This window comes from Coturnix japonica, chromosome Z (assembly GCF_001577835.2).
Source record: "Coturnix japonica isolate 7356 chromosome Z, Coturnix japonica 2.1, whole genome shotgun sequence".
In the NCBI taxonomy this organism is placed as follows: Eukaryota; Metazoa; Chordata; class Aves; order Galliformes; family Phasianidae; genus Coturnix; species Coturnix japonica.
The window spans coordinates 16,228,839-16,256,742 of NC_029547.1; the positions used below are offsets into that span (position 1 = coordinate 16,228,839).

The 27,904-nt window shown below is 39.5% G+C and overlaps 1 protein-coding gene across 1 annotated transcript in view; it reads right to left on the bottom strand.

Annotated features, from left to right (window-relative positions):
• The window catches only part of HCN1 (hyperpolarization activated cyclic nucleotide gated potassium channel 1), a 187,365-nt gene extending 166,392 nt beyond the window's left edge, over positions 1–20,973 (bottom strand). Inside the window, exon 1 of the mRNA XM_015848649.2 lies at positions 20,886–20,973. Within this exon, the coding sequence (XP_015704135.1) occupies positions 20,886–20,973 (88 nt within the window). The remainder of the gene's footprint in view (positions 1–20,885) is intronic.
• Between the last annotated feature and the right edge of the window lie 6,931 nt (positions 20,974–27,904).

The following is a 27,904-nucleotide window of genomic DNA, read 5'->3' on the forward strand; positions in this document are numbered from 1 at the left end:
ATCTGCCTTACTTCTCAAGAACGTGTATCTAGAATAAAGGCAATACTATGCTAATCATTCAATGTATCTGAAAGGGATGCACGAGTGGCACCCAGCAGACATATATCATGGAATCATAGAAACACAGAAACCTTAGAATTGGAAGGGACCTTTAAAGGTCATCTGGTCTAACTCTGCTGCAATGAACACGGACATCCACAGCTAAGTCAAGTTGTCCAGGGCCTTATCCAGCCTTGATCTGAAAGTCTCAGGGATAAGACATTCACATCACTGGGCAGCCTGTTCCAGTGCCTCACCACCCTCACTGAAAATGACCTTTTCCTTATGTCTAAGTTAAATCTACCCTCTAAACTTGAAGCCATTTCCCCTTGTTCTATCACCACAAACCCTGCTAAAGTCTGTCCACTTCCATCTTGTATCTCTCTTTTAGATACTGAAAGTAGGGTCTCAGGTCACCTCACAGCCTTCTTTTCTCCAGGCTGAACAATCCCAGATCTTCCAGCCTGTTCTCATAGAGATGTTCCACCCCTCGCATCATTTACGTGGCCCTCTTTGGGATGCACTCCAGAAGGTCTGCATCTCTCCTGTACTAAGGACTTTACATCTGGAAACAGTACTCCAGATGAGGACTCACCAGCACAGATCAGAGGGGCAGGATCACCTCCATCAACCCAACCTGCTGGCCATGCATCTTTTGATGCAGCCCAGGATATGGTTTGGCTTTTTGGGCTGTGAGGGCACACTGCTGGCTCATGTCCAGCTTCCCATCCACCAAGTACCTCTGGTCTTTTTCAGCACTCAATCCTTTCATTCCCCAGCTTGTATTGATAATATGAGTTGCTTTGACCCAGATGCTTGCATTTGGATTTGTTGAATCTCATGAGGTTCACCTGGTCCCACTGTTCAAGTCTGTCTAGGTCTCTCTGGATGTCATCCCATCCCTCTGGTGATTCAGCTGCACCACACAGTCTGGTGTCACCAGCAAACTGGCTGAGAGCATGCTTGATATCACTGTCAATCTCACTGATGAAGATATTAAAGAGTATGAGTCCCAGCACCAACTCCTGGGGGACACCACTCATCACCAGTCTCCATCCAGACACTGAGCAATCAACCACCACTCTTCGGACTTGATCCTGCATGCTTCTCCACTCTCCTGTCAAAATTTGTGCATAGTGTGTCTGTAAAGTAACTGGTGCCTACTGCCAATTACATGTGCCTTATAAATGCAGTTATTTTATTTTTTCTGGCTTCCTTCCAAATAGAAACCCAAATGTCTAACTGATAACATATTAAATATAAGTACCTACTTACAAAGGCAATCGTACCATTACAGTGCTGGAATAACATCTCAGGAAAAGAAAGAAATCACAGAAGCCAAAAATAGAAACCAATATTAGACAACATCAAAATTTTCATCCACTTCTATCAACTCAACTGAACTTCTACACATTTTAACAACCGAACAGATTACTTTATTTCAAAGCTAGCTAGGAACACTGAATAATAAATTGTGACTTCCGCTGCATAAAATGCACTGTTTTGTTCCAGAATCGTCTACTGCTCCTCTCCGAATACTTACAGTGTTCAAAAGCATACAGATGGCCAGACACATATATTCATTACCTGCTACAGAAATAGCAAGTAGACCTGCCTTTTACAAGAAATATACATCCAATCTGATGGAAAATTTCAGTGGATAGTAATACACATACAACAGATTTCTAGAAAATTGTGTTTAACTTCTGAATGTTAGATTGCCAAATAAAGTTTTTCTTGATCAATAAAAGAACAGAAACAGAACCTGCAAAAGCCTTAAAATCTTGTCCCATTTGAGAACATAAATTTAACTACACAGTCTTACACTCAGGAGTTAGTGGTATTAGATGACCCCTCGCAGGTTTCTCCCAGTCTGCTCTATTGTTATTCTATGACTTTCATGCATTTCCATGCATGGTATCAGTACCTCTATGTTTCCAGGATAACCCCATAAAAATCACTGATGTCTTAATAGCTAAGAGAGAGTTCATGCACTCATTATTACAAGTAAGCAAAGACAGCATGATCTGTTCAGCTAAAAGACCTGGAAAGGCACAGAAAATGGTCCGCATCAGTTTCTCATGTTCTCACTGGACTTCCTAGAGGAGCAGAGCAGGAATGGCTTCTCCAGGACCTGAGCAGGCCAACAGCTGCAATGGGTTCTGTGCGGTGGACCTGCCACCAGCACAGCATTCAGTACACCCTTCGAGGTCTCTTCCATTACATTAGCACAAACCACCTCACAAGCTACAGTACAGAATCACAACCCTATGTTTTTTTTTTAAAAAAAAACTTGCCTGCACCATACATCTTTATTTAAATTTCAGATATGTTTTCTAAATGATCTGGATTTATATATTTCCTTTGTTTTACCTTTATCCAGAAAATATTTATTGGTTCACAAAAAGATGATCTAAGAATACAAAATAATTAACTGTAACTGTGAAGTAAAAGCAGAGTGGCATAGGACTGAGGCTGGCATGAGAATTCCTAATTCTTTATTTGATGGTAATCCTACAGAGATTAGTCTGGACTAGCAGTTGAGACAAAATTCCTTTAACCGATAAACAGAGAAACTGCATAAAATAGACTTTACAAGTAATCTTCCATGTACTACAAAGCGATTTCTGTTTTACTCATTTTCAGTCTTACGACAAATGTGAAGACTAAATGCTATAAAAGTATTTGTGCTTAACACTTACAGCACTTGCCATACCCTCTGCATTGGCACAAGATTCCAAACACATTTCCTTATTTCTTTAATTCATATCGTAGGCTTACTGCTGTACTACATGCTGTTTCAGTAAACTAAAAATATGATACAGAAGGAACCACAGATTTATATATTACTGTTACCATGCTGACAGGTACAATTACCATAAGTTTTCAATCAAAATATTTCATGAAGGAGATTTTGAGGAATAGAATTCTCTAAGGAATCCTGAAATGAATGGGAAATAAAAAAGAAATTATCACAAGAGATATACACATATCTGTGGATCATTCGTTAACAAACCGTTCCTAGATTTTAGATCTCTTAAGCCCAACCAGCAGGGTGTTATGTAGTTATATAACTAAGGCTAACCAAAGCTACATAACAAACAGCTACCCAGCCAAAATAAAATCTAATACTGAATCAGCTGATTTTATCCTACAATAATACAGTTTAGCGGATCAGTATCCACTGTGATTATGCAAAACACTGATGTTCCTGACACTGAATGTCAGCAAAAGTTATGGTCAAGTCAGGGCTTCAGTAACAAAATCTAATGCTACAGACTCTGAGGCTGCATCAGTTTTGTGCTTTGACTTTTAGTGCACAGTGTAGTCTAATCTGACTAGGTAGCTAGGAAAAAAAAAAAAAAAAAGAAAAAAAAAAGTCTTATTACTGTAAAATTCATTTTTTATTCAGAAATAAATCATATGTTTTCCTTTAGGAAAACATTTCCACATACTACTTTTCTAGCTCCAGTATACAGTACTTTTTTCTTAGGTGAGAAAAACTAGATGCCACTCCTGTCATTGCCCTTAGTGATCTGTGCAGAGAAAGTAATACAATGCTTTCCTTGCCCAGTGGTTCAGAACATTCTACTATTCATGTAACAAGAGCCTGCTGAAAAGCTTTATGAAGCAATGCAAGAAGCTAATATTGAGACAAAGAGGTACCCCCCTGTTTTAAGCTATTTTTATTTGCTTTATTTATTTATTTTTATTATTATTATTATTATTCCTCTTACCCCATGAGGGTAGTTACAGATATTAAAAGCTTACAATCTCAGAGTTTCATATAATTCATATAAATTGCTCTGAAATGTTGACAAAAAGCAAGGGAGTGGTAAGGCTGTGACACAAACTTGTTGAGTATTAGGAAAAAAAAAACCAAAACAAAAAAAAAACAAAAAAAAAAACGAGTCTGGGGTAAGAAGTATTCAGAGCACATATGAAGAAGCCAGAACTACCTTAGCAAATAGCGACAGAGCTTACTCTTCCTGCACAGCTAGCTCAGTAAAGCTACTGCAACTTAACATTAATTGAAACCACAGAGACCAGACTGAATCATTTGAAATGCTTCTCAGTGTTCTAATATCTCTAGGTGAAAAAAAAAACAAACCTGTAAGTGGTTAACACAAGGTAAAAAGACAGCTTTAGAAATTTTCTACTCCTTTAAAGGAAACATTTTATACAGAAAAATATTACAGTTATTTGTGAATTGCCAAGTAAAATTATTTGGAATTTAGCTCTCCTTCAGTGATCTTCTCACTCATATTTTATCTACTACAATTTCCAGATTCACTAATTACAAGGTGTTTTTTATGTTGACAGAACACGCTTAAGCTTTGGTAGTTTATTTACTGCTACTGGTTATCCAGAATAGGACAGACTGTTTAAAATGCGACTACCCAAGAAGTGAAAAAGAACTACTTAGTACTAATTAATCAGTGTTTGGACTAAGCTCAGTAATGCTGGGCACTATAAATTCTAGCAGACACTTTATTTCCCGCTTCATATATCCCATACAGAGAAAACTGAGTTTTAAAGAACAACATTTCAGCTCTGAAGTAGATAATTTGCTTCATAATTTGCTGTATTTACAATGCTCTAAGAGGTCACTGAGGTTTGCTTTTCCTATCATTTTCTGGTTGCTGCCCACTGACAGTCCCAAAGTCCTTAAATCTGCCTATTTTAATATATGATTATTCTTTTGGTACACCCAAATTGACCTAACAGAAATTGTCAGAGGTGTCACAAATAACAAAGTGAACAACTCTAAGACACTGGGTGTTGTGACTTAAGGTTACAGAGTAGTCAGGGCCTTCCTTAAGATCAGTTTTCCAGTTTCCAGAAAGACAATAACAATTTGATTATTCAAATACAGCAGAAAAAAAATGCGTTCACGTAATTCAGCTATAAATACTCATCAGCGCCATACGTTGTGAAGTGGAAGGACTTTGAAAGAGACATTCAAGCTGTTTACAAAATATCTTTAAATCCAAATCTGATGAATCAGAAAATCAAGTTTTTCACTAACTTTCCGTAGAAAATCTGTCTCCTTCTTTATTTAAATATTCTGATCAGATAGCAGATGTAAATATTCAGCATCCTCCTCTCACTTTCAAACACAGTCTTTCTTCTTTTACTTCATGGATCATCAATTCCCCTAACAGAGAAATCAATATGCTATATGGAACAAATCTTAGTAGAAATAACAACAATATAAAACTTCATTACAGCGTACTGTAACAACCACTAAACTCGGGATTAGCCGTGTCAGAATTTGATTCTCACAGGACATGCTGTCTTTCTCTTGCCTTGCAGCTCTATTAATGTTATTCTTTTAGTAACAGACAGCAAAGCTAGACACACCAGAAATCATCTGAACCTTACAGAGAATAACAGGAATGTGCTGGAAAGGACAGGAGAAGGAAGAAGGGATGATTTTCATCAGGGACCCCCAGTTATTTTCATGATGGCAGAGGTGTCCATTTCACCATGCTTCTTTTCAGAAGGCAGCATGAAAATGAAATACGAAATTTCTTATATTTTGACCAGTAATATTGGTCAGCACCCACCACGGAAGGAGGATTAAACATTTACATGCTGCAGCTATACTGTGGAGTGCTTCCATGATTTACAAGTTCAGGTCTCCAGATGTAGCATATGAAAGACTATTTAAATTACTTTTTTTTTTTTTTTTTTCCCAAACCTATGCTAAAGCTGGGTTTTTTGTTTGTTTGCTTTCAAGATAAAATATTACTCTGATTGTTTTCATGTATATTCTTTATTCCCCTCTATTTCTGCTCTGAAAACTGTTAGCTTTTTTTAAGAAAAACAAATAAAGAATTTTTTTTTGCCCAAAAAGGTTGTGAAGTCTCCTCCTTAGAGATCTTCAGAAACTGCTTAGACAGCATCCTGATCGGGGTGTCCCCATTCGATAAGAGGTTAGGCCAGGCAGATCCTTCCCATCTCAGCCATTCTGGGATATTGACAATCTTGTAAAGATGACACAAGTCTTTTAACGCTTTATTCCTACCAAATTTAAAGCAGCATATTAGAGTACTAAGATTAACTCCTAAACTTCAAGTGCAAGCCTTGAACTGAAGAAATATTACAAATTAAGGGTGAAATTACTAATTCAGATGAAAATTTAATCCAAATTTGTTACTTTTTTTTTTTTTTTTTCCTTTAGCATATACTGAGCTCAATGAACTTTCACTGAATTACATAGGAAAGCTGATGAAGCATCACAATAGCCCCTTCTACCTGCCTGAGCTTGGTGTGTCATGAGGCCGAAGTTCTGAAGTTCAGTTTCACAGCTTTAATTATGGGCAGTACTGGACCTGGCAAACATTCTAGCTCAAGGTTTTCATTTTCTTTCAGATTAAAGGTAAGCAAAACAAATAATAACGAAGCTTTCTGGTGGTAGGAAAACTTCATTTGATGTTAGAACAGTACTGAAGTCCTTCACTTACAGCCAAGTCATACACGCTTAGAGACCCAGTCCATGTGCCATGCTGTTATTTTCTTTAGTGAGAAAATGAAACAAAGCAATGCTGACTCCTCTTTATTTCACAACTACACACTGCATCTAAAAAGTAATAAATTACAAGTTTCCTACTTTCCTCCCTCCCTTCTTCCTCCCATCGCCCCCCTCCTACCCCAAGTTTTTTTTACCTGATAACAAAACACAGTGAAGGAGATTTGCAGCTTGCTGCACAGTTGTGATTATATGCACAAGGCAGATGATTACATGAATATAGTTCTCAGGGAACCTGACCAGAGACCAGTCAAGCCAATGAACAACAATTAACTAGTTTCAAAATTCTTCGGTTATGGCATTTGTTTAGGTTTAGCTTGAGTGCTCTGCAGGCTTGATTACTAGGAAAGAAAAGTCACAGTAATGTCCATAAACAGTGACTTTAAAATTAACTAATCTACACTAAATATATACACATTCAGTAAATTCAACTGAGAGGCAGTAGATGTAGCATTCCATCAGATCTGTAATTACTAGTACTTATCCAGTAGCTTCTGTCCAAAGTTTCATAGCACTTTACATCACTAACAATATTCTGAGATGAAGAAATAAAGTCCATGGAGTGCATACTGGAGAGGAGGATGAAGAGGACAAGATAAATTTATGTAACATGGCACTATTATTTAATAATGAGTCTCTTTGGTTTTAGCCAATAATCCCCTACCATAAGTGCCTGGATACATCTGCTATTTGCAGTTACTTTTTCTCCAGAGAAACTTATTAAACTACAGTAGAAGAATTAAAGCCTGACTTCCACTTAACCTTGGGCAAGAGCAGCATATGCTCCCGATGGAGTTCTGACACTGCACCACCCCTGCCTTTGCACAGCTCCTCCTTTCATTAGCTCTGCTCATCAGAAAAAGAACAGGCTAGTACTCCCATCCACATAGCTGCCAACTGGGGAAAGAGTGCTGGTGGAGGGTCCAAACACACAATTGAGTTTGCTCCTGAAAAATGCTGAATCTATTTATGGTGGCCTGTACACCAATCACAAGATAAATACATCAGATCATCAAAATTGTACTAACATGCCTTACAGTACAAGTGATGCATCTTCCCTGGATTCAGCCCCTCTGTTTAAATTGCTATATCATAGCCTCTCAGTATTCAGAAACATTTTGTGTAGTGCTCCAACTGATGTTTCAAATTCATATTGCCAATCACAAAATTGCCACACACTGTCAGCAAATTTCTGTAGCAGATGATATCTGGGGGATGGGAGAAAAAGCATTCCGATCCTCAAATTAGAAAGGACTGCTTTAAAAGCATGAGAAAAAAAAAACTGAAAGAGATGGAGATCTAAAAATATTCCAGCTGCAAAATAATCTTGTATCTTGTGCTGGAGCACTTGAATTCATTAGGAATTCTGTAGTGACAGAAGTGTTAAGAGTGCCAATTAAAAATATGACATTTAAGACACTTCTATGTGAAGTAGAAGTTGAGAGGCTTTAACTGGGAGAAGCTTTCTAAAATTCTTCTCAAAGCATTATTTTTTGTTTGTTTTTAGAGATTCTTTGAAAAGTATGGAAATGAACAAAAGCCTTATGGCTAACATGACATTTAGTATGTTAACTTACAGAATTATGGAAGAATAAGAATTAATAAGGTTCTTTAATAGATTTATTTTTTTAACCAATTCAGTCTACCAGCTATCAATGTAATGTTTAAACATGAAAAGTTTCTGCTAATAGAGAAAAGTGTGTTATCTTTACTTATCTTTAGAGGAGCATCAGGAGAAGAGGTTATTTGAAATGTACTCCTTAGTCATTTTCAGTACATCCTAGGCACAAGCAATGGTGAAGACAATGACCTTTTACCACCGAGTTGTGAACAACCGAGTTGTTCTGTGGTGAATATCTCTGACAACAAAAACAAAACTAGAAGCTTCAGCTTAGTGCACACAAGATGCCAGTATTTCTGCTGTATGTACTAACAATTCAGTTCTGATAAGCAGGTGTAAAAAGTTCTCTGTGCATATCACTGTAAAAGACATAATACAAGCTAACAACTTCAAAAATGAACAGTTAGCAGAATAGAGGATCATTTGTGGAAATTTTTGTTGCAGATAAGATTGGGTACCACGTTTAAACTAAATCTGAGCTGAAAATTGTATTATGTTTCAGCCAATATTTTGTAAACTAAATTTATGCTATCAATTTATTTATATCACTAAAACATCAATTAATTAAAGATAAAATTTGTACCATGCAAAATATTTTATGAGATAACCAAAGCACCTTCCACAAGCCAGGTTAAGCCTCTCCCCATATTAGGATATCTTGATTGAGGGTGATGCAGGGCAGAAGGTAAATGCTCAGCCAGGAATTTCAATATCAGGTTTCTCTAGGATCTCTCAAAACACTGATTCACACTTCAAGAGTGCAACACCTGTCTCTACCACAAAAAGCAACTTGTGCAGGTTTCTTATACTCATGTCAATCACATATAGAAACCCCTATTTGTTTCATTATTCAGCTGGCAACCAAATATCTCTGTTAGCCATTTGCTTTCCATAATAGTGAAATGGGTGTAACACAACTAACATTTTTTTAGGACTTCTCAATTCACATTCTGCATGTTCCAATCCTTCCATCTTTCTGACAGCACAAGCTTGCTGTCTGCACTGCCAAAACAAATCAGCTCATTATGTTGCTAGACAGAGCAATGATCAGATAGACTTGATATTCATTTGCTTGAAACAATAAAAATAAATAAATAAATAAGGCCCAAAAGAGAAAAGCAAGCAAGAAAGAGAATATATGATGCTCAAAGATGTTCTAGTTACTGGCCTAAGTAGCCACAATCTCGTTAATGTTAACTCTGCCTACTTCACCTTATAATACTATATCATGTTTCTGCACAGGAATACTAAAGAAAACTTCTCACAAAGCATCTGCAATAATCTTGGCCAAAGGTAGAGCTTTGAAATACAAACTCAGATTATGGAGATACAAAATACATCTCTGAGATTTATGGACAGGTGCAACTGAATGCTACTGACAAACAGCATTTTTGCAATTTTACTCAGAGGGGGGGAAAAAAAAGATTCTTCCTTCCCCTTCCAAAACAAACCATCATCATCTCTATGAGCACCAGTTTAATATATATTTTTCAGACTGTGAAACAAGGGATAACCTGCAACATCTGGTATACCAGAGAGACTGCCTCAACATGCAGTGAGAGCTATTTTCTTTCCGATATGCCTTTGCCAGCAGCAGCACTACTGGGCATGTGCCTCTCGTGGTTGCAAGTAAAAATGAGCTTCCATTGCAGTTTGTCACAGGTACACACAACAATGCAGCAGTGATCAAGATCCATTTCTAAAACTTAGCTGTGTTAAATTTTTGTGTTAAAATGCATCTGTTAATTATTTTAAATCGATCATATTAAATGGTTGTTTTAAATAATGAAAGACATTTGATACCAAAATGTATGTTAATAGAAAGTTTGTATTTTACCTGTATTAAGACACAACTATCAAAAGTGAAGTTGTTATTAAAAACACAGGTATATTGGATAAAGCTTTCCCATCCACACTTGCCTTTATTATTTAATAAAAAAAGACAATTTCTTTGAGCTTCAGAGAAGCATTCCAGTTTGCAGCCTGAAAAAATAAAAGATTGATAATGATACTAAGATCTGAAAACTTATTCAAACTTAACCACAGGCTCTGTTGCATGCTTCACCTATAAATATTTATCAGAAAAAATATAAAAGTGAATTATTGAATAATCTACTTCTCCACCAGCAAACTTCATATTTTGGAAGCACATTTCATTTTTCACAATTGTCTGTCAGTTTTCTTGGTACAGAAATTCTCCATCTCCAACCTTCAGGAGCTCAAAGGAGGCACTACCCATGCTCCCCAGGGACAGGATGGCTCTGTCAATCAGGCATGCCACCCAGGTTAGGGGTGACAAGGGAAAGTGAGTGTGGCAAGTGAAGCTGCCTCTAATAGCAGCCACTGATAAGCAGCTCTAAATAAGAAACTCTGATCAGGGACCTATGACCTGAACTGTATACAAGAGCAAAAGTAACGAAGAATCTATTTACTACTATGCAGACAAATTATGTTTGTTTCTAGATACCGAAACAAAAAAGAACATCCATTCTCCATGGCAAATAAAATGCCAGATGTCCATCTTTATCTCTCATCCCTTTTCACACAAAATGAAATTTTCTAAATTTTATAAATAGGTTTCTGGCTTCCAGCAAAAGGAAATTTTTTAGTTTGGAGGTCTCAGAATAGATTTTAGCCACAATCCAATTTTCCCTTAGAATTAAAAGAAAATTAGTTTAGCCAAATATTTCTGCAGAACTTTTGGAAGACAGTGAGTTATGAAATATTCAAAGATGTTTAACTTAAAGATGCAAAAGAATTAGAAAAAGTCAAATGCATGTTGATAACTCATTGGAGGAAATCAACAAGAAACTAATTATTGCTATAACTTCTCACCAGAATCTTAGGAAAAAATACTGATCTGTAAACAACTCGTTCAAAATATATATACCTATCTCTATCTATACACACTAAGTAGAAAGAGATATCTGAATGAGATGGAACACAGACCATATGCAAATTCTTTTTATATATTAATTCAGAACATTCACATGGGCAGAAGTTTTTATAAATCAGTCTTGCCATTTACAACCCCTTAAGGCTGGAATTGTGAAAGATGTACAGCCACAGAGTCTAGGTGCTAAGAGTACCTGGGTGCCTAGGTTTTGACCTCCAAAGATGAATAGGCTTCTAATCTCTATCTCATATCTTCATCTAATATTCTGTAAATTTCCTCACATTGTCCAGAGCCTGGGATATAATTCACATTTTCAAAGCCATTGAAATTGAAATTTCAAGCAGAAATTGAAAACTTTGTACTGCAAACATTATCACATTTTATCCATTACTTTTGCTAATGTCATAAAACCAGCATGAACATTCAATTCTAAAATGAGCTGCAATTCAGTAACCCAGTGGATTTACTAGGTCTAAGAGAAACGTAGCAAGTCATTCACCAGAGCAGAAACATCTGCTAGCATTTCCTGCAGACTCCTGGTACCTGTATCCCCTGGCTGTGAAGACAACTCTCAGAGGAAATGGTCATCACAACAAATTTAAGACTTCAGTAAATACATGTACAAACCTACTGCCCAGCAGTCTATCACTGCACTTGATATTCTGATCCAATTTCAAGAAACATTCATAACTTAATAAAAACATGTGTTTCAGATATTTACTGACAGAACACATGCAATTAAAAGTCAATTTTGGATATCACGTGGATACTTAAATTAGGTTACTTGTCTCTCACTTATCCCATATATGCAACATCTATTGCTTAATAAGCCATCAGATTTCAGACATTTTCATTTTGACCCTTTTACAATGCTCTGTTAGACTGCCTGCCATCTGGCAGTGCTTACTCTTGATATCACACTTCCTCTGCATTACAGAAGTGTGCTTCCTATAATTATAACTTTAATGTGATAGATGTATGCAACAGTAGAATTCCCAAGTTGGCAATAGATTGGCTGGAGGGACAATTTGGGAAACATATATTGCTACTAGGTCTACATTAATAGCAAACTCAACTGCACCAGGTGCCTTCCCAGATGAAATCTACCAGCGTGGCCAAATCATGGGAAATTGTGCATATAACCATTTTTCCTTTTCCTAAACAAACAAAAAAAATAAATAAAAATTGTTTCCAAGAGACCATGTTCAGCTACCAAAAGGAAGTCAGCCCAACAACTCAGCAGGGCAAACAAATTGCAGTAAACCATCATCTCATTGTTTCCACTTCTATAAAGGAATTCATTCCCTTCAGGAAGGGGCAGAGGAGAGGGGAAGGAAAAACCAAATAAGGGAAGAGCATTCTGTTCATAAACAGAAAAACAAAAACAATCAGATCATCTGCCACAGATATCATCACTATGTTCTTGCAAACTGTCAAATGAGAATTGCTTGTGGTTTATAAGCCCTATTTCACTACCTGAAAGTTAGACCACAAGAAACTGTTTAAAGAAAAGACAGAAAGAGCAGGAATTAGTATTCAAGGAGTCACCTACATAGCGGTTTCCATGAAGACTGGACACCCAGCTCTGAAAAACAGAACATCTCTGAAGTATTCTTGTTAAGGTGAGTAATAAGACAGGCCTCCAATGAACAGCTGAAGGCGGAGGGATACGCTTGCCTTACTTTACCACTGATGTTTTGATCCCATTTTTCTGTCTTACAGACTAATGCCTAATTGGGGGGGTGGGAGAGGGGAAGGAAAAAAAAAAAAAGGAAAAAAAAATCTTTTTACTGTTCATCTGGTCTAGCACTAAAGTGAGGGTGAAAGGCAGTGACAGAGGCACACAGGCAGTGTGTTATCTTCACTGAGAAATCAATGCAAATGAGCACATACACAACCATTCCAAGGAACTTACATCCAAGGATATATCTGGGGAAAAGAGAAGCCTGCTAGTATGCATTGCATGGCAGCAGGTGGTATTGCCTATTATGGATTTCAGAGTATTTTCTCTATGTCACAAATCGTAAGTTCTGCAAATGACATGCATAGATAGACAGAAGTCAGTAACTGGCTGTCACTGATAGAAAACCTCCCAACAGTCATAAGAACACCTGACTCCATCCCCCCTGGTCTTCCATCCATATGTTCCATCTCTTTGGTAAAGTTGCATTGATTTTATGGCATGCACAAATCTTTAAAAGGTTCTGTACAGTATCCATAGCTGCGACCTGGAAAAAGTCAGAAAAATTACTTTCAATTAGTATCCTGTGATATATCTACACATACGCTAAAAGTTCAGTTCACTTCAGAACACTACCTGTCAGCGTAATCATGCCATTATAGAGGAGCAAGAGTCTGGGAAGTTACTGTAAGATACAACAGAAAAGGAGGACTGCTTCAGTATTTATTCTGATGAGAAAAGGAAAAAAAGTCTGGAGGCAACCAGAAAACAGTACATATGTAATGTAGAGGCACGACTCCCAAGTTTATGAACAGTGAGGTAATGCTTTATTTCTGTAGAGCTTTTCACATACTTAAGGTTTAACATAAGGACATGCTTCAATGGTTTCTAACTAAGGATTGGATGAAGAAAATAATAATACATAAGAAATGCAGCCTAAAAAAAATTTATTGTAATTACCTAAGTTCAAAATAATTAGACACATTAATTCCTGACAATACTAGCCTGCACAGTCTAACCATTTCTAGTTAGCTTTGGCTGTGAGCAAAAACCTGTGCTTTTCAGGTGAAAACAAAATATCTTAATATGGGTTATTTAATAAGTATGACTTTTATAGAGATTTAAATGTATTCATGTCATCAGCACACTAAATTCCAATAGCACAGCAAATTGTTTGTTAAATAACATGCTTCATTAGGAATGACAAACACAAACAGCACATAAGCTAATAAAGTAAGAACTGAAATCTGTTCCTAACTGTATACTGTAGATCAATTTGTAGGAATTTCAGAAACATAAATATGGAAAGGTTTGGGGGAAAGCAATATGATTTTGGGGCTTTTTTGTTTGCTTGTTATAATATATAATGGCTGCATTTCTTCCTTAATCAAATGAACATTTTCTGATTACAAGTTGACTCTAGATTTGTTCCAGCTGCATTGCAAACCAAGGTAGTAAGATTATTTCACAACAACATGCAGCTTGCCTGAATCTGACCATCATCAGATTAAAAGATATTAGCAGAGATTTTATGAAAGCTAAATGACAGTGTCCTTGAGGTAGCACTGACATTGACTCCAGCTGATACAGTTTTTGGTCATTAACATACCTTACTACGTGTCTAGAACAAGCCCTCCAATAATTAGAGCTGAATACACTATGATTTTTAAAATTAAATCATGCCTCTGGGAAAGAATCAGAGAATAGACAGCTAAAGGACTTTCAAGCAATTAACGAGAACTGTACTGTCAGGTTAAAAATTAAACATTGCAAAGTAGGTTAAGAGTTTCTTCTCTCTCCAAGATCACATGTTGACATAGAAGACAACTCTCAAGCATTTTGTTGAGCAAAAGCAAAGATGAGAAAGGATAATGATTATTTAAATCTCAATGAAATAAATTTCCCTATAAATTTTCACATTCTTCCCTCCTCTTTAGAAATAGTAGTTTGCTTTCTACTGTCTTCAGACCAATCTGATTAAGAAAGCTGATCAGGTTTAATTAAATTCTACAGTGTCACTGTATCTAGTTAGAGACAAATGCAAATGCAGAGATTCATCATACTCTTTTGGGTTTTTTTTTTAAGTGACCTCTTGTATCACAGGTTTCTGTTGCTGTATACTCTGAAATATCTATCCCAGACTGAACAATTAGAAATGAAGACACTAAAATTTTAACTTGATTATATAATCATAAAAAGCCTAAGCAACTTATCATAAATTATGCACTTTTACTCATCTTTGTAATTGTTAAAGCCCCTCAAGCAAATCCTAGATCTAGACCTTTATTTACAATGCCACATGTTTACACAGTATTCTAATTCACAGTTCCCTCCATATATTCAACCTAAGAAATCTAACAGGAAGAGAAAACCTCTACTGATAAAACTGTAAGCACTTCATATTTTGATGAGGTGACAAAGTACCAAAGTACCAGTAGGTATTCAAAAATGCATGGTCTTGTCAACATAACCAATGAGAATAAAAAGAAGAGTACCACAAGACCAAGCATGATGCTGATGTTACAAGATCTAAATTTTGATATTATCTTGTTACCTATATACAAATTTATCAAGATTTTTTTTCTCTCACCTCATTGAGAACAACAGGAGGAAAAAGAAAATAAATTAAAAAATAGACCAGAAAACAAGAGGTTTCATGGTATTAAGCATCCCATGTCAAAGTTCAAAGAGTCACATTCTAGATTAACTACCGGATCTGTAGTATGCTTCAGTGTAGCTGGCGGGTTGTGGGGTTATTTTGGTATCTTTGTTTTGTTTTGTTTTTTAAACATATCTTGAAGTCACCATGTACACACTTACTTTTACTTAGATTGTGAATATGTTAAATATTCTTAAATTTAGTATCCTGAAGTTATTATGTACTTCCCTATGGGAGCGGCAGGTGACCTCCAAAACATCCATGCTTAAATGAAAAGTACAGAGAATACAGACAACGGATTTACTTTTTGACTTATACTTACTGAACTCTTTCTCTGCTGTAATCTTTACTTTGTATTCTCAAGTACATAACGTTAAAATTTTGAAAGACAATACAACGAATGCACTGCTATTCCAGAGCTGAAATAGACAAAAATTGGGAAATGGACATGGATGTGAGCTCAAACAATGCACTATAATTCTACACTACAGACAAGCGAATGAATGTAAATGAAACAATTTGTTTTTCTTGCACAAATAACATCCTAATCGTTCACACGTCCCCTAGAGGTGTAGATGAGTAGCGGCTGCACCAACTCAGGTGGATTCAGCAGACTTTCTGTTGCAGTTCTTGAAGAAAATCGCAACAGAGACTAAAAAAACATGAACCTAAGGAGCCCATAGGCACAGCATACACTTTGACATATCTATTTTCATTCATACATGCTCTCAGCTTCTGCAAAAACAAATGCCAGAGGCTAGTTTTAATCACCTATTTCATTGCAAATGTATTACTGATGGCTAATGATGAGTATAACTCAATATTAAAAATAATAGTAACTGAAGATGAAAAAGAATCAAATTCATTTCTGGCCCATATTCTACATCAAAGCATTTCCAGCAGAACATTCTGTTGCTTATTTTCATACTTGCCAATACCTACCTCGGTGACAGTTGCATTTTACTTGGGGAACTATTATAAAGTGCAATACATAACTTATTGTCAAAAAGAATTTCCCAGCAATATAAATGAATTAACGTTGCAATTTTGTGGTTCTATGCTTTTGAGCATTTAAGGAAGTAAAGTGCAAAAAAATGTTGGGATATAATAAATAAAATGCCAAGCACTGCTAATGATCTGTTTGATACTCAATGTTCCCCTATGGTTAGTGATGTACAAAGAGTGAATGCATATGTAATAGGAATAGTTTAACTAGGATTTTTCCTTTAATACATATAAAAGTGCCACTTTGAAAATTATACATGAAAGACAGCCCCAGACAAGCAGTACTATAGTCATAAAGACAAATAAATTTTAAAAAACCAGTTTGTACAGGAATTAGAAGAATTAGTAATAAAGAACTCAAAAGCCTCAATATCATGAAGAAAAAAAATCATCACTAATCACAAGACTTAGACGGCTACATTTAGACTCCAAAGCTACAGCTATTTCATACTCCTACACGACCACTGAAATAATGTATCCATTAAAGCCCACACTAATTTGTAAATGATTTATTTAATATAAACCAACGTGATTTACAAACCTCACCTTACACACATATAACTATACAAATTACATATAAGGATGATGTAACACATTTTGTCTTAATCACATACAGCATTACTTCCCAACTGTACTGCTCTGTATAAACCTGAGTAGGTAACAGCTCACAAAAGGATAAAGCTCATTAGCTTCAAGGGAGACATTACAGACGTGACAAATGAGAGGGACAAAGTGCTTACCCTAAGCTTCTTAAAATATGTTATACGTATGACACAGAGAGAAGACTGGTCCCAAGGAAGAACAGGTTTAAAATCAACACTGGGAATAATTTGAAAACTATGAATTTGAGCTGCCCATAACATGTAGAATCTACCACATTAGGGTGACTGGGTATATTAGAGGCAGGTCCAAAATGTGCACACAAGTTAAAAAAAAATAAAAATAAAAATAAAAATAAAAATAAAAATAAAAATAAAAATAAAAATAAAAATAAAAATAAAAATAAAAATAAAAATAAAAATAAAAATAAAAATAAGTCAAATTCATGTTCAAAAAGGAGACAAATATAATAATTAAAAACAAAAAAAAAAAAAAACAAAAAAAAACCCAAGGCACATTGCAATTCTGACTTACACTTTGTCATGTATATGTGCATGCTATGGATAGGTAAATCTGCAGGAGATGAGAATGCCTATTTAGTAGCATCAGGCAACAATTATTCTGGAAGTAACTGGATATGTAAATATCATGTTTCTGTTATCATTAAAATAAGGCTTTGGGCTCCTTGAAAAGATTTTCCTCAGAGGGGCTCTCCTGAAGAAAAAGGCAACAGACTATTGCAGTGTTGCGGAGGACTTCACACGTTGTAGCCATCTATATAGTAAACAGGCTTCCAGCACTGCCAGAGCCGCACCTCCTCATCTACCACCATCACACAGCTCCCTGTCAGTATGACTTGACTTCAGCTTGAAGCCAATTAAAATTGTCTCCACTTTCAGTCAAATGCTGTTCCCAAACATCAAACTAAAAACTTTAACCAACATAGTGAGCAGGCTGTGTTTACTTGTGCACTCTAGTCCCACTCAGTCCTTCTCACTAAAATGTTCCTCTACCTTATGGCTCTGGAGGTAGCATCTCTGTTTTCTTTTTAGCTCGCACATTATAGATACTCTAGCTGATGTAGTAATAAAAATTACATCTCTACAATGCTATGAGTTCCTGTGCGAGCTTGTGGACATGGACATGTCACAGGCTCACACCCGTCGGCCCAGGGACATGCATGCAAACACTCTGAGAGCTCACGAAAGGTGCCTAAGGACGCCGCATGATTAATCACTGAGCTCTCATCTGGGATATCTGCCACGTCCATTCCCAATGACACCAGAACACAGTAATATACAGGAGTCACTCAGAGCCCAGGTCTGCAATAAATCTGCTATAAAATGCAAAAAGCCCCTACAGCAGTGGCAGGACCAGTTGCTGTGGTCTGCTCTCGCTCTGTGCTCTGTTTTGTGACCACTTCTGCAGCTCCCACCCAGGGGCTGCTCTCACCCAGGTGAGCAGGCACAGCTGACGGCACCTGGTATCCCACATAAAGCATGTGGGACTGCAGGAGCACAATTGTTGATGATGAATTCACTTTTGTGACTCATGCCACTGCACAGAAACGCTGTCCAGGCTCAGAGAGGCATCAGTCAGAGCTGGGAAGAGATAAACAGAAGTCCTTGCTTGGTGTGGGTGTGCATTAGGTGCATGGTTTACATAACAGCTTTCAAATCAGAGGTTAACCTCAGAAAACTGGGAACAGACAACCAGGAACAGAACAGCCCCCTTGTAGAAACGTTATGCAATATTTATGGAATTTAATTCTCCTAGGGTATATGTATGATGAAGAGCATATTCTCTGAAACACAGGCAGAATGAAGCGCAATAGAAGCAGACAAGCCCAGCAAGGATGTGAGTAACTGGTTCATGCAGCTCTGAGTTTCTGTACAATCTGTACATTTCTGCTCCCACTGTAAAAAGGATATGCGACAGCACAGAGACACTGCCTGCCCCACACAGTGCAGTGTCAGTAAACAGTGCTGTGTCAATAAATATGCAAAGTTTTACAAATACTGAGGGAATTAGGTGCATCACTAGCCAAATGCATAAAACACTTGCAGCAAATGCATAGGAGCACTCAAAACCGGAGGAACAGAACCAGGTGAGAACCCACAGAAGCGAACATTAGAGTTTTTTCTATCCCATATGTGGTTAATCCAGTATTGTCCTAAGTGTGACCAAATTTAACATGATATTCACTTTCACATCCTGATCACAGCTACATTTACAAGCCTACCCTAAGTGTTCCCACCTTAATACTGGGAAACATTCATCCACTTACCTTTACATTATTATTTTTATAGAAAATTTTATGTGACATCACTGACATAGAGAAACCTCTGCCTCTTCTTATACTTTACATGCAAGCAATATATTCTTACAAAATGCAATAAATCAAAACAACTTCACCCTTACATTTGTAAGGCATTTACCCTGCCACTGAGACACTGTCAGGGGCAACTGACTGGAACTGTCCTCATTCTTGTTTAGGAAGCTGCCTTTACTACTGAGCACTTCTCCATCCATTTCTATAAATACTGCCACTCAGAGTAGCACCATCATCATACACCTGCAATTATTTCAGGAAAACAAACAAACAAACAAACAAAAAATAACAAGCACAAGCAGCTCAAATTTCTTACTGAAAAAGTTATGAAATGGTAAAGAATGGGGTCTAAACAATGGCATGTCACCTAAGACTGCAAAGAAAATACCAAGAATGATTAACTTTCCTTTAGAAAAACAAATACCTTGGTTCTAATAAAATAAAAATATGTCAAATCCCTCAGAAAAAATACAGTTTATTCCTGTCATAGAATAAAGGAAGTAAACGCATGCTATGATCTCCAAACCTTCCCACAGGGGGAATCAGGAGAGCATTAGAAGACATTTGTCTAATGAAACCAAAACATGAGTTTCAGCACCAGCTGATACATCATCTTAAAGAGTTGAAGGGTGCAAAATACAGTCTGTAACCTCATTCTGCCCAACACACTGCTGGACTGCGTACCTCACTCAGACTTTCAGCTTACAACAAAATGAGTGTCTCGACATCCAGGAATAGCCTAATTCATTTTACTGTCACTCTGACATGAATCAAGTTACTCATGCACACAGGAGGGAAACAACAGGCCACCAGAGCCCCTGTCCCCAACACATGCCACAGCCATGCCCCGCTGCTTCCCTTCTAATGGTAGGAAGGCAGCAGAGGACCCTCTGCACAGCAGCTGGAACAACCAGGCAAGGAGGCACTGGAGAGGACCTCCAGGCAGGCGCCCCGGAGCACCAGGGCACTGTTCACACTGTGCTCCAGAGCTGTGGGTAGCACTCACTACCCAGCACCCTGACAGTCCAGCACAAACCTGGCTTACCACACTTCCCCCAGAGCACATTCTATTTTAGCCCACTTTTTCTTAGGAGACCCATATCACTACTGAACAGGATGGGCTTTTCTTTTCTGAAAGATGGTCACTAACATGATTCACTTGTTATGTATACAGAAAGCGGCCACTTCAAGTCCTTGATCAAATATGCTTAACAGCACTGGTGTTCCTTTAGCAAATACCATAGAGAGTGGTAAATTTACAAAGGCAGACAGCCAGCTGGCATATATAGTAAAATGAAATATTCCTGCATTTAAGACATAGTTTTAATTTCTCTTCCCACGAATTTATTTGTGCTGGTTTCTGTAAGAATATTCTGATTTTTCACACATCCAACTCACTCTGAAAGCGACACTCTAAGCTCATGCCCTATTTCCCTCTAATCACACACTTTCACGCGCAGCGCTGGACAAAGTTCTCACCCTTCAGCCCTGCCCAAACTCCCTCCCGCCTGCCGCACCCAGGCACTGGGCTCCTCGTCCGCGGACCTTCCAGCCCGGGACGCTCCCGCAGGCCCCGATTCGGCCTCCCCGCCCGGGCGGTGCCATCGCCCCGGCTGCAGCACGCTGGAGAGCGCCGAGCCGGACCGGCGGGGCGCGCAGCACGGAGCGCAGGGCGGCAGCCCCTCTCCCGCTAAAGCCTAACGCTGCCCCCGGCAAAGTTTCGGCCACGGAGCGACTCTGCGAGGAAGGAGGGACGGGGCGAGGCCGGGCCGGAGCCCGCCGAAGTTTGAGGGAGCGGCGCTGCCCGGCTCACCTGCGGGAGCCCCGCGCTCACCTGAAGTCGCTGTAAGGGTGGATGATCCAGAACCCAGCAGACTTAACCCTTTCCTGCTCCCTCTCCACGGCCTTCTGGCTGCCAAACATCCTCAAGGAGAATTTGTTGACCCCCGGCTGCAGCATGGAGGTGAACTGCCGCTGCATGAAGCCGTACTGCCGCCGGGGTCCCTCGGCATCTTCGAAGCCCACGACGGGCTCCTCGGCCCCGCCGCCGTCCACTTTGAAGCACACCGAGTTGCCATGCTCCTTCGCGCCGCCGCCGGGGCTGCTCTGGGCTTTCTCCGCCGGGGTTGCCTGCTTGGCTGGAAAGGCGTTAGCGCTGCCCTCGTCCCGACTGCCGGGAGAGGAGCTGCGCTTCCCGCCCTCCATGCTGCGCGCCCCGGCCGAAGGAGAGCGCGCGGTAAGCCTCAGCCTCAGCCTCAGCCGCCGCCGCTGCCGCCGCTGCCGCCGCCTCTCGTGCCCTTCAGCGGCTCGGCCGCGCTGGGCTCAGCTCCGCGCCGCCGCGCCGCCCGGCATGGCCAGCGCCGCCGACACTGAGCCGCGCTCCCGCACAGGGCTGGCACCGCTTCCCCTCGCCCGCCCCCTGCCGGCCGCCGCGCCGCACCGCCCGCCTGACATTGAGCGCCCCAGAGTCCTTGAGGGACCGAGGAGCCCGAGCCGAGGGGACGGGGCGGGGCCGGCGGTGGGGCGGGCTTTGCCCGAGGGGCGCCTGGGGCTGGCAGCGGCTCGAGGCGAGAGTGCGGGGAGCTGAACTGCGGGCGGGGCGGGGCGGGGCAGGACGGGGTGGGGTGGGGTGGGGTGGGATGGGGGCCGGCATCCCTGTCGGCTCAAGGAGGCGGCAGGCGGCGCCGGTGAAGCGAGCCGGAGCGGCCCCGAGCCGTGGCCAGGGGTTTCCCATCGGTGTGCGGGGCTGCCCGATGGGTGACGGCGTGTGGTTTTCAAACAGAAATAAAATTAAATTGAACTAAATAAAGCGAGGAGGTTTGTGTTTTACCTTGGGCAGTCGGGGTGCGGGATGCTCCGGGCCCAAAGCAGGAAACAGCTCTGAGTGAAGATGTGTGAAGGTGGGGATCGCCGCCCAGTCCCTGCTGCCTCTGGTGGTGCAGCCGGGACGTGGGCTGACAGGAGAACCGGGGGCAGGTGATAGCGCAGCCGGGTAGTGTCCCGGGAGATAGCGGAGGCATTTTGGATAGTAGGAATGTGAGAAAAGCCAGAGGTTTCCCGTTGCTGCTGAGATGTCTGTTTTGTGTGCAGCATTGAGTAGGGAAGGGGGTGGGAGGAATCAGGACAGCTTTCTGTGACATCCATTTTCACACACAAACTGCTCGTTAGGTTCGGCAGCATTTGTTACTTCTGATTCCCTGCCCTCTGCTATTAACGCTGGCTGGTAGCAGACAGCCAAGTGTAAGCGTGCCATACATGGTCCGGGATGTGTGAGCCCAGGGGCACAGCTCCAGCTCTGAAGGATAACAGCCTGCAGGAAGCCTGGCTTTGTGGGCACAGGCCTCTCAGTGCCAGGCATGACATGGCAAGTGGGCCTTTGTGCAGTAAGGGCTTCCCACATGTGCCAATATGTGGATGATGCTTAGTCTGGGTGTAAATGGAGATGGTGAGGCCATGCTCGGCTCATCTCCCTCTTTCTTTAGTATGTCAGTAATAGCTGAGAAGCCTCCAGGAGGCAGCTGGCAGAGAACAGGCTGCTGGATGGGAAGCAGGAGGCATTTCTACCCCCTACATAGCATAAAAGCAGACTTAAGGGAAATAGGAGTTGTGTTGTATTGGATATCACTACACAAATTGTCCTGAGGACATTTGGAAGAAAGACAGTGAGATGCCCCAAAACCTCAGGCATGCCTTGGCAGTAGGGTTTAATATCTGGGGAGCTTTAGGGTTAGGTTGGATCTGAGGACATCAGGTGCTTCTGGGTGTGCCAATGGTAACCAACTAGCTGCAAGCTGTGAGCAAAGGAGGACCTTGATCTCCACAGTGAAAAATGAGATGTACACACTTGGCTCTAGAAGTGTAATTAATGTGGCTTACAGAATTATGCAGATGGTATTGCAGAACCTATAACATCATGTGTACCTGTAAAAGCACAAATGGCTGAGAGCTGGGGATCCTTCGAGTTGGACATAGAATTATTTTTTCACAGATTCTCAGCACAATTTTCATTTTGCATCTGAAAAATATATTGATGGAATTAGTGAAATGTCCTAATCTCAGCTCCAGTATATTCAATAGCATTTGTCACTATTCAGTCATCCAGCTCCTCATTTACAGTCATTTAAAACAGACTTGACAGAGAGTGGAAATCCGTGCATCACAGTGTGAACAATGCAAATCAGGTGACTCTGAGGAGCTGATTTTCAGTGCCAAATGTGAGAGGCTTTCTCAACAGTTCCACTTCTGATGCTGTTAATGCACTGGAACATGCAAGGTTTGTATGATGCCCATGTAACAGTAACATGATGTTCTTACAGAGAACGATGGCAGACAGAGATGCATCAGGATGGAGGCTGGAGCATAGGCAAGAACCAGCATGGGAAAGAATATCTTTGCAGCACGACTGGGTGAGGGCTGGCATACACAAGCCTTTCCCATCTGGAGTGATACTTTCCTGTATGATTTTATCCTAAAACAGTGAAGAGTGTGTGCACAGCTGCTGATGGCTCATGCACAGCTGCTGACAAAACCCTCTTACTGTTATATCCCCAGATGACGTTCACCTCCTTCCCTCGTCCAATCTCTGTCACCAAATGATAATTAGAAAGCAAGAAATTATTATTATTGTTCTACACCTTTGTAAGAGAATTAGCTCACATCGTATTTGACAGAAACCCTTAAAGGCAGGGGATAAAAAGGCAAAGTCACGCTGTGTTTTTCCACATACTCACACAGTTTACCACATCAGTGTCAGTGGAACTGACAGTTTCCACACTTGAGGCACATATATATGTTGCAGCCTTACCTTTCCTCTCTGACAGAAGGCAATTTTCTTATCTCTTTACTAATTATTTCAGAGGTCTTTTGCACAGAACCCTTGACCTGAATGGTCTCTTCCAGCATAAGCTGTACAGCAACACATCATGTACAAAGAAAATGGGCTTGTTACAGAGTAAGTCATTATAGCTGCAGTAAGCAGATTTTAATGGACCTTGGAAAAACAGAGACAGTCCTTCATTACTGAGTCATGAAAGCAGCATACAACAAGAATATCTATTTTCTTATTTTATGAAGTTTTGCTTTTGCTCATATTCAGTGTATATTTGTGGTAGCGTTTATCTCTCCTTACTTAGCATGGACTACAGAGTTACCAGAATGACTCCCCGTGGCCTAACTGCCCCATTTTTACAGAAGAGTCTGCATATGCTCTCTTTACTTTAGTAGCATTTCGTGGATTATTGCATCAAAATGTCTTATGACTATAGAAAATTTGTGAATGAGAGAAAAAAAAACCCTTCAGTATACATAACATTCTGTGCTTCCTTCTGAAATTTGCCATGTATATAAACAACATAGGTATATGTATTTGTAAAATTAACATTTTGGTATTCTGTGCTACATGAATTTTATTTTTTTTTTATTCTATGTAGATGAAATATAATCTTACTTGTGCTCAAGTACTATTTGTAAGGCCTAAATGGCCTTAACATGTGAGCATCAGGCATTTCACAACAGTAAATTCTGAGAAGATGAGATGGAGGATTTTTATAATCTGTAGTTTTTATGGAGGAGAATTTGTTCTTTTCCATGTCAAAATAACTTAAATTGTTTCCAACCAGAAAATTGACCTCTCCTGAGGCCCAGCCAGCATGTTAGTTTAGATGAGAGAATTTTGGTTTCACAGACAGAAAGAGAAGTAATGGAGCATGGCATGTGTGAATAGTTCTGAAGAGTGCACCAAGGCTACATATGGTAGAAAGGTCACAGACTCACTTTAGCTAGAGGTATAGCTTGTTTTCTGTCAAGTCGGATTTCAATTCTGTGCCTGTGCCAGGAGATACTGAGAAAAGGAAATTGATAAACTTTTTCCAAGAAATTACCAGAACATGGAATAGAAAGCCTTTGTATTTTGTACTTCTTTGCAATGCTCTAGGTTAATGGATCACTTCTCAAAATTTAGTACCCTCTCTTACTTGTGTATTTAATTATTTTAATTGCTTCATTAGACTATGATAAGTTCATTAATTTCAATGCTTTATACCACTGTAAAGTGGTAATACTAGTGTATAATTTTGAATGGATTTATTTTTTTCTGACAAGCAGAGTAAATTTTTGTGTCTATAGTAAATACATCCCCCTTCTCAAGTTTTTCTTGCATTTTCTTATTTTTGACTTACCTGAACAGATCCACAACAGCTCACTCTAAAGCTGAAAAACAAAAACAAATAGCAGGAAAACAAAAGCAAACAAATAAAAACTAATGTGGAAGTTTATGTAGTTCATTCTGCAGAGAAACTACGGCACAGATAAATGGCAGGACTTTTGTGAGCTGGCACAGTGAGGTGTGCCTGACTGCAGAGTGAAGCTCTTGTTTCTCAAGTTTTAGTTTCTTGCCCTGTGGGAATGTTTAGGATTACATCTTCAATGGAAATCACCATCAAGTCAAATGCTAACACAGGATTAGTGAGGAAGAAAAGCAATATGTACAATTAGAGGAGTAGCTGTGCATGCTACATTGAGGATGATCCAAATTCACAATACATGTCCTTTTATATGTCTGGTAAATTCAAGTTCACAATAAAGTGATTTTGATTTTGTCCTATCCTACTTATGTTGTTTGCTGTGACTTCAACCTTAAATATTTACTGGCAGTAAATCACAGAATCACAGAATTATCAAGGTTGGAAAAGACCTAGAAGATCATCTAGTCCAACCATTACCAGTACTTCCCAGCTAAATCATATTCCGCAGTACAACATCCAAACGTTTCTTGAACACTCCCATGGTTGGTGACTCCACCACCTCCCTGGGCAGTACATTCCAATGCCTGACTACCCTTTCCAAGAACTAATGGCCTGAATCTCCCCTGGCGCAGCTTGAAACCATGCCCTCTAGTTCTATCACTGATTACACAAGAGAAGAGGCCAACCCCCAGCTCACTACAGCCTCTCTTCAGGATGTTATAGAGAGCAGTAATGTCTCCCCTGAGCCTCCTCTTCTCCAGGCTGAACAATTCCAGCTCCCTCAGCCGCTCCTCATAAGGCCTGTGCTCCAGACCCCTCACCAGCTTCGTATTCCTCCTCTGAACACGTTCCAGGGCCTCAATGTCTTTCTTGCAGTGAGGGGCCCAATGTTTGTGAACTAAACATTTATTATGTAATAGCCCATAATGTGTGAGAAGTAGAAATAATCTTTCTTTTGCTATATCTCTTGGTGAAAACTCTGCAAAGCACATGCCTCTACCTATTAAAGTGTATTAGTTGGTTGCCATCTGTATATTTATTTTCACTCAGCTGTGCTGTTCGAGTATCCACAGTCAACACTGACATAACGTGATTATTCAGATTTTTTTGTGATTTCTGTAAAGATCATTGAGAGCAGATGTGTTGGACCTGTCAATATTTTAAGTCCTGCATATGCCTTACCAGGTAACTGGCACCTAACTCTGCTGCCAGGTGTGAATGACAGCTCCCTCCATATTGCCTGTTTCCCAAAAGCAGTGTCCTGATGTTTTGCAGAGACATACCTTGTGGGAAATGCATCACTGAGAGTTAAAAGCAAGATTTAAAAGAAATTGAAATCAGTAGGGTATGTTCCGTTACATAACAGAAAATTAAGGTGAATATTGCTAGTATGGAAAGCAAATGGCTCTCAGACATGACCAGGGGTGCAGACCACATTCATGTATACAGATACAAAAGCACTAGTACATATGAACAAATGTCTAATCTTTCTATAAATAGTCTGCTGGATCATGTAGAACTCCAGTAAACAAGGGAAAATGATTACAGTGCACTGAGATCTCAGTGATTTGTTCAGATTCACTTTACAGAAATAGATACTTGTTTATTTACTACATGCCAGAGAAGTGTTCCATGTCTTGGAAGACCTTGGTGTTCAGCTCTGACTCAGTGCTGAGTGATGGAAGCCCTCTGAAAGCAGCTCACAGTAGTGCTTCAAAGCAGCAATTGGTAAGGTGGGACAAGTAGGCTGTATTGTTGCTGTGTCATAGGGTGAAATTAAAGCAGAGAAATTAAAGCACAGTGGGTTCTTACCAACTCTCTGGAGTACCTTTTAGTTATGCAAATCACTTCTAAATCTGGTCGAATATTTGTGTGTTCTGAGTGCTTATCTTTTCTGAAAACAGTATTTTAATGCTAGAGCTTATTACCTGCTTAATAACTTGCAAAATCTTTATCCAATTTTTATAGATCAAGCAATACGACTAAAAGCGTAAAAGGTAGAAAATAAATTCTAATTTGATTTTTTTGTACTCATAGGTGTACAGATAACTGTTTATTAGTCTTTACCATAGTCTGCATTTATACATTTATTTGTTTGTTTATTTGTACTCACAGGGATTTAGAAATCATTAAGAAATCACTTTTTCTAGCAGATGTTCAACTGGCCAACCAAATAGCTTTGACAATGAATTTTGAATTTTTCCTGTGACAAAAAAAAAAAAAAGTCTCTTTTTTTTATTTTCTGTTCAGATCATGTACAAGTGGATTTCATACTGTCTTCATCCTTCTTTACA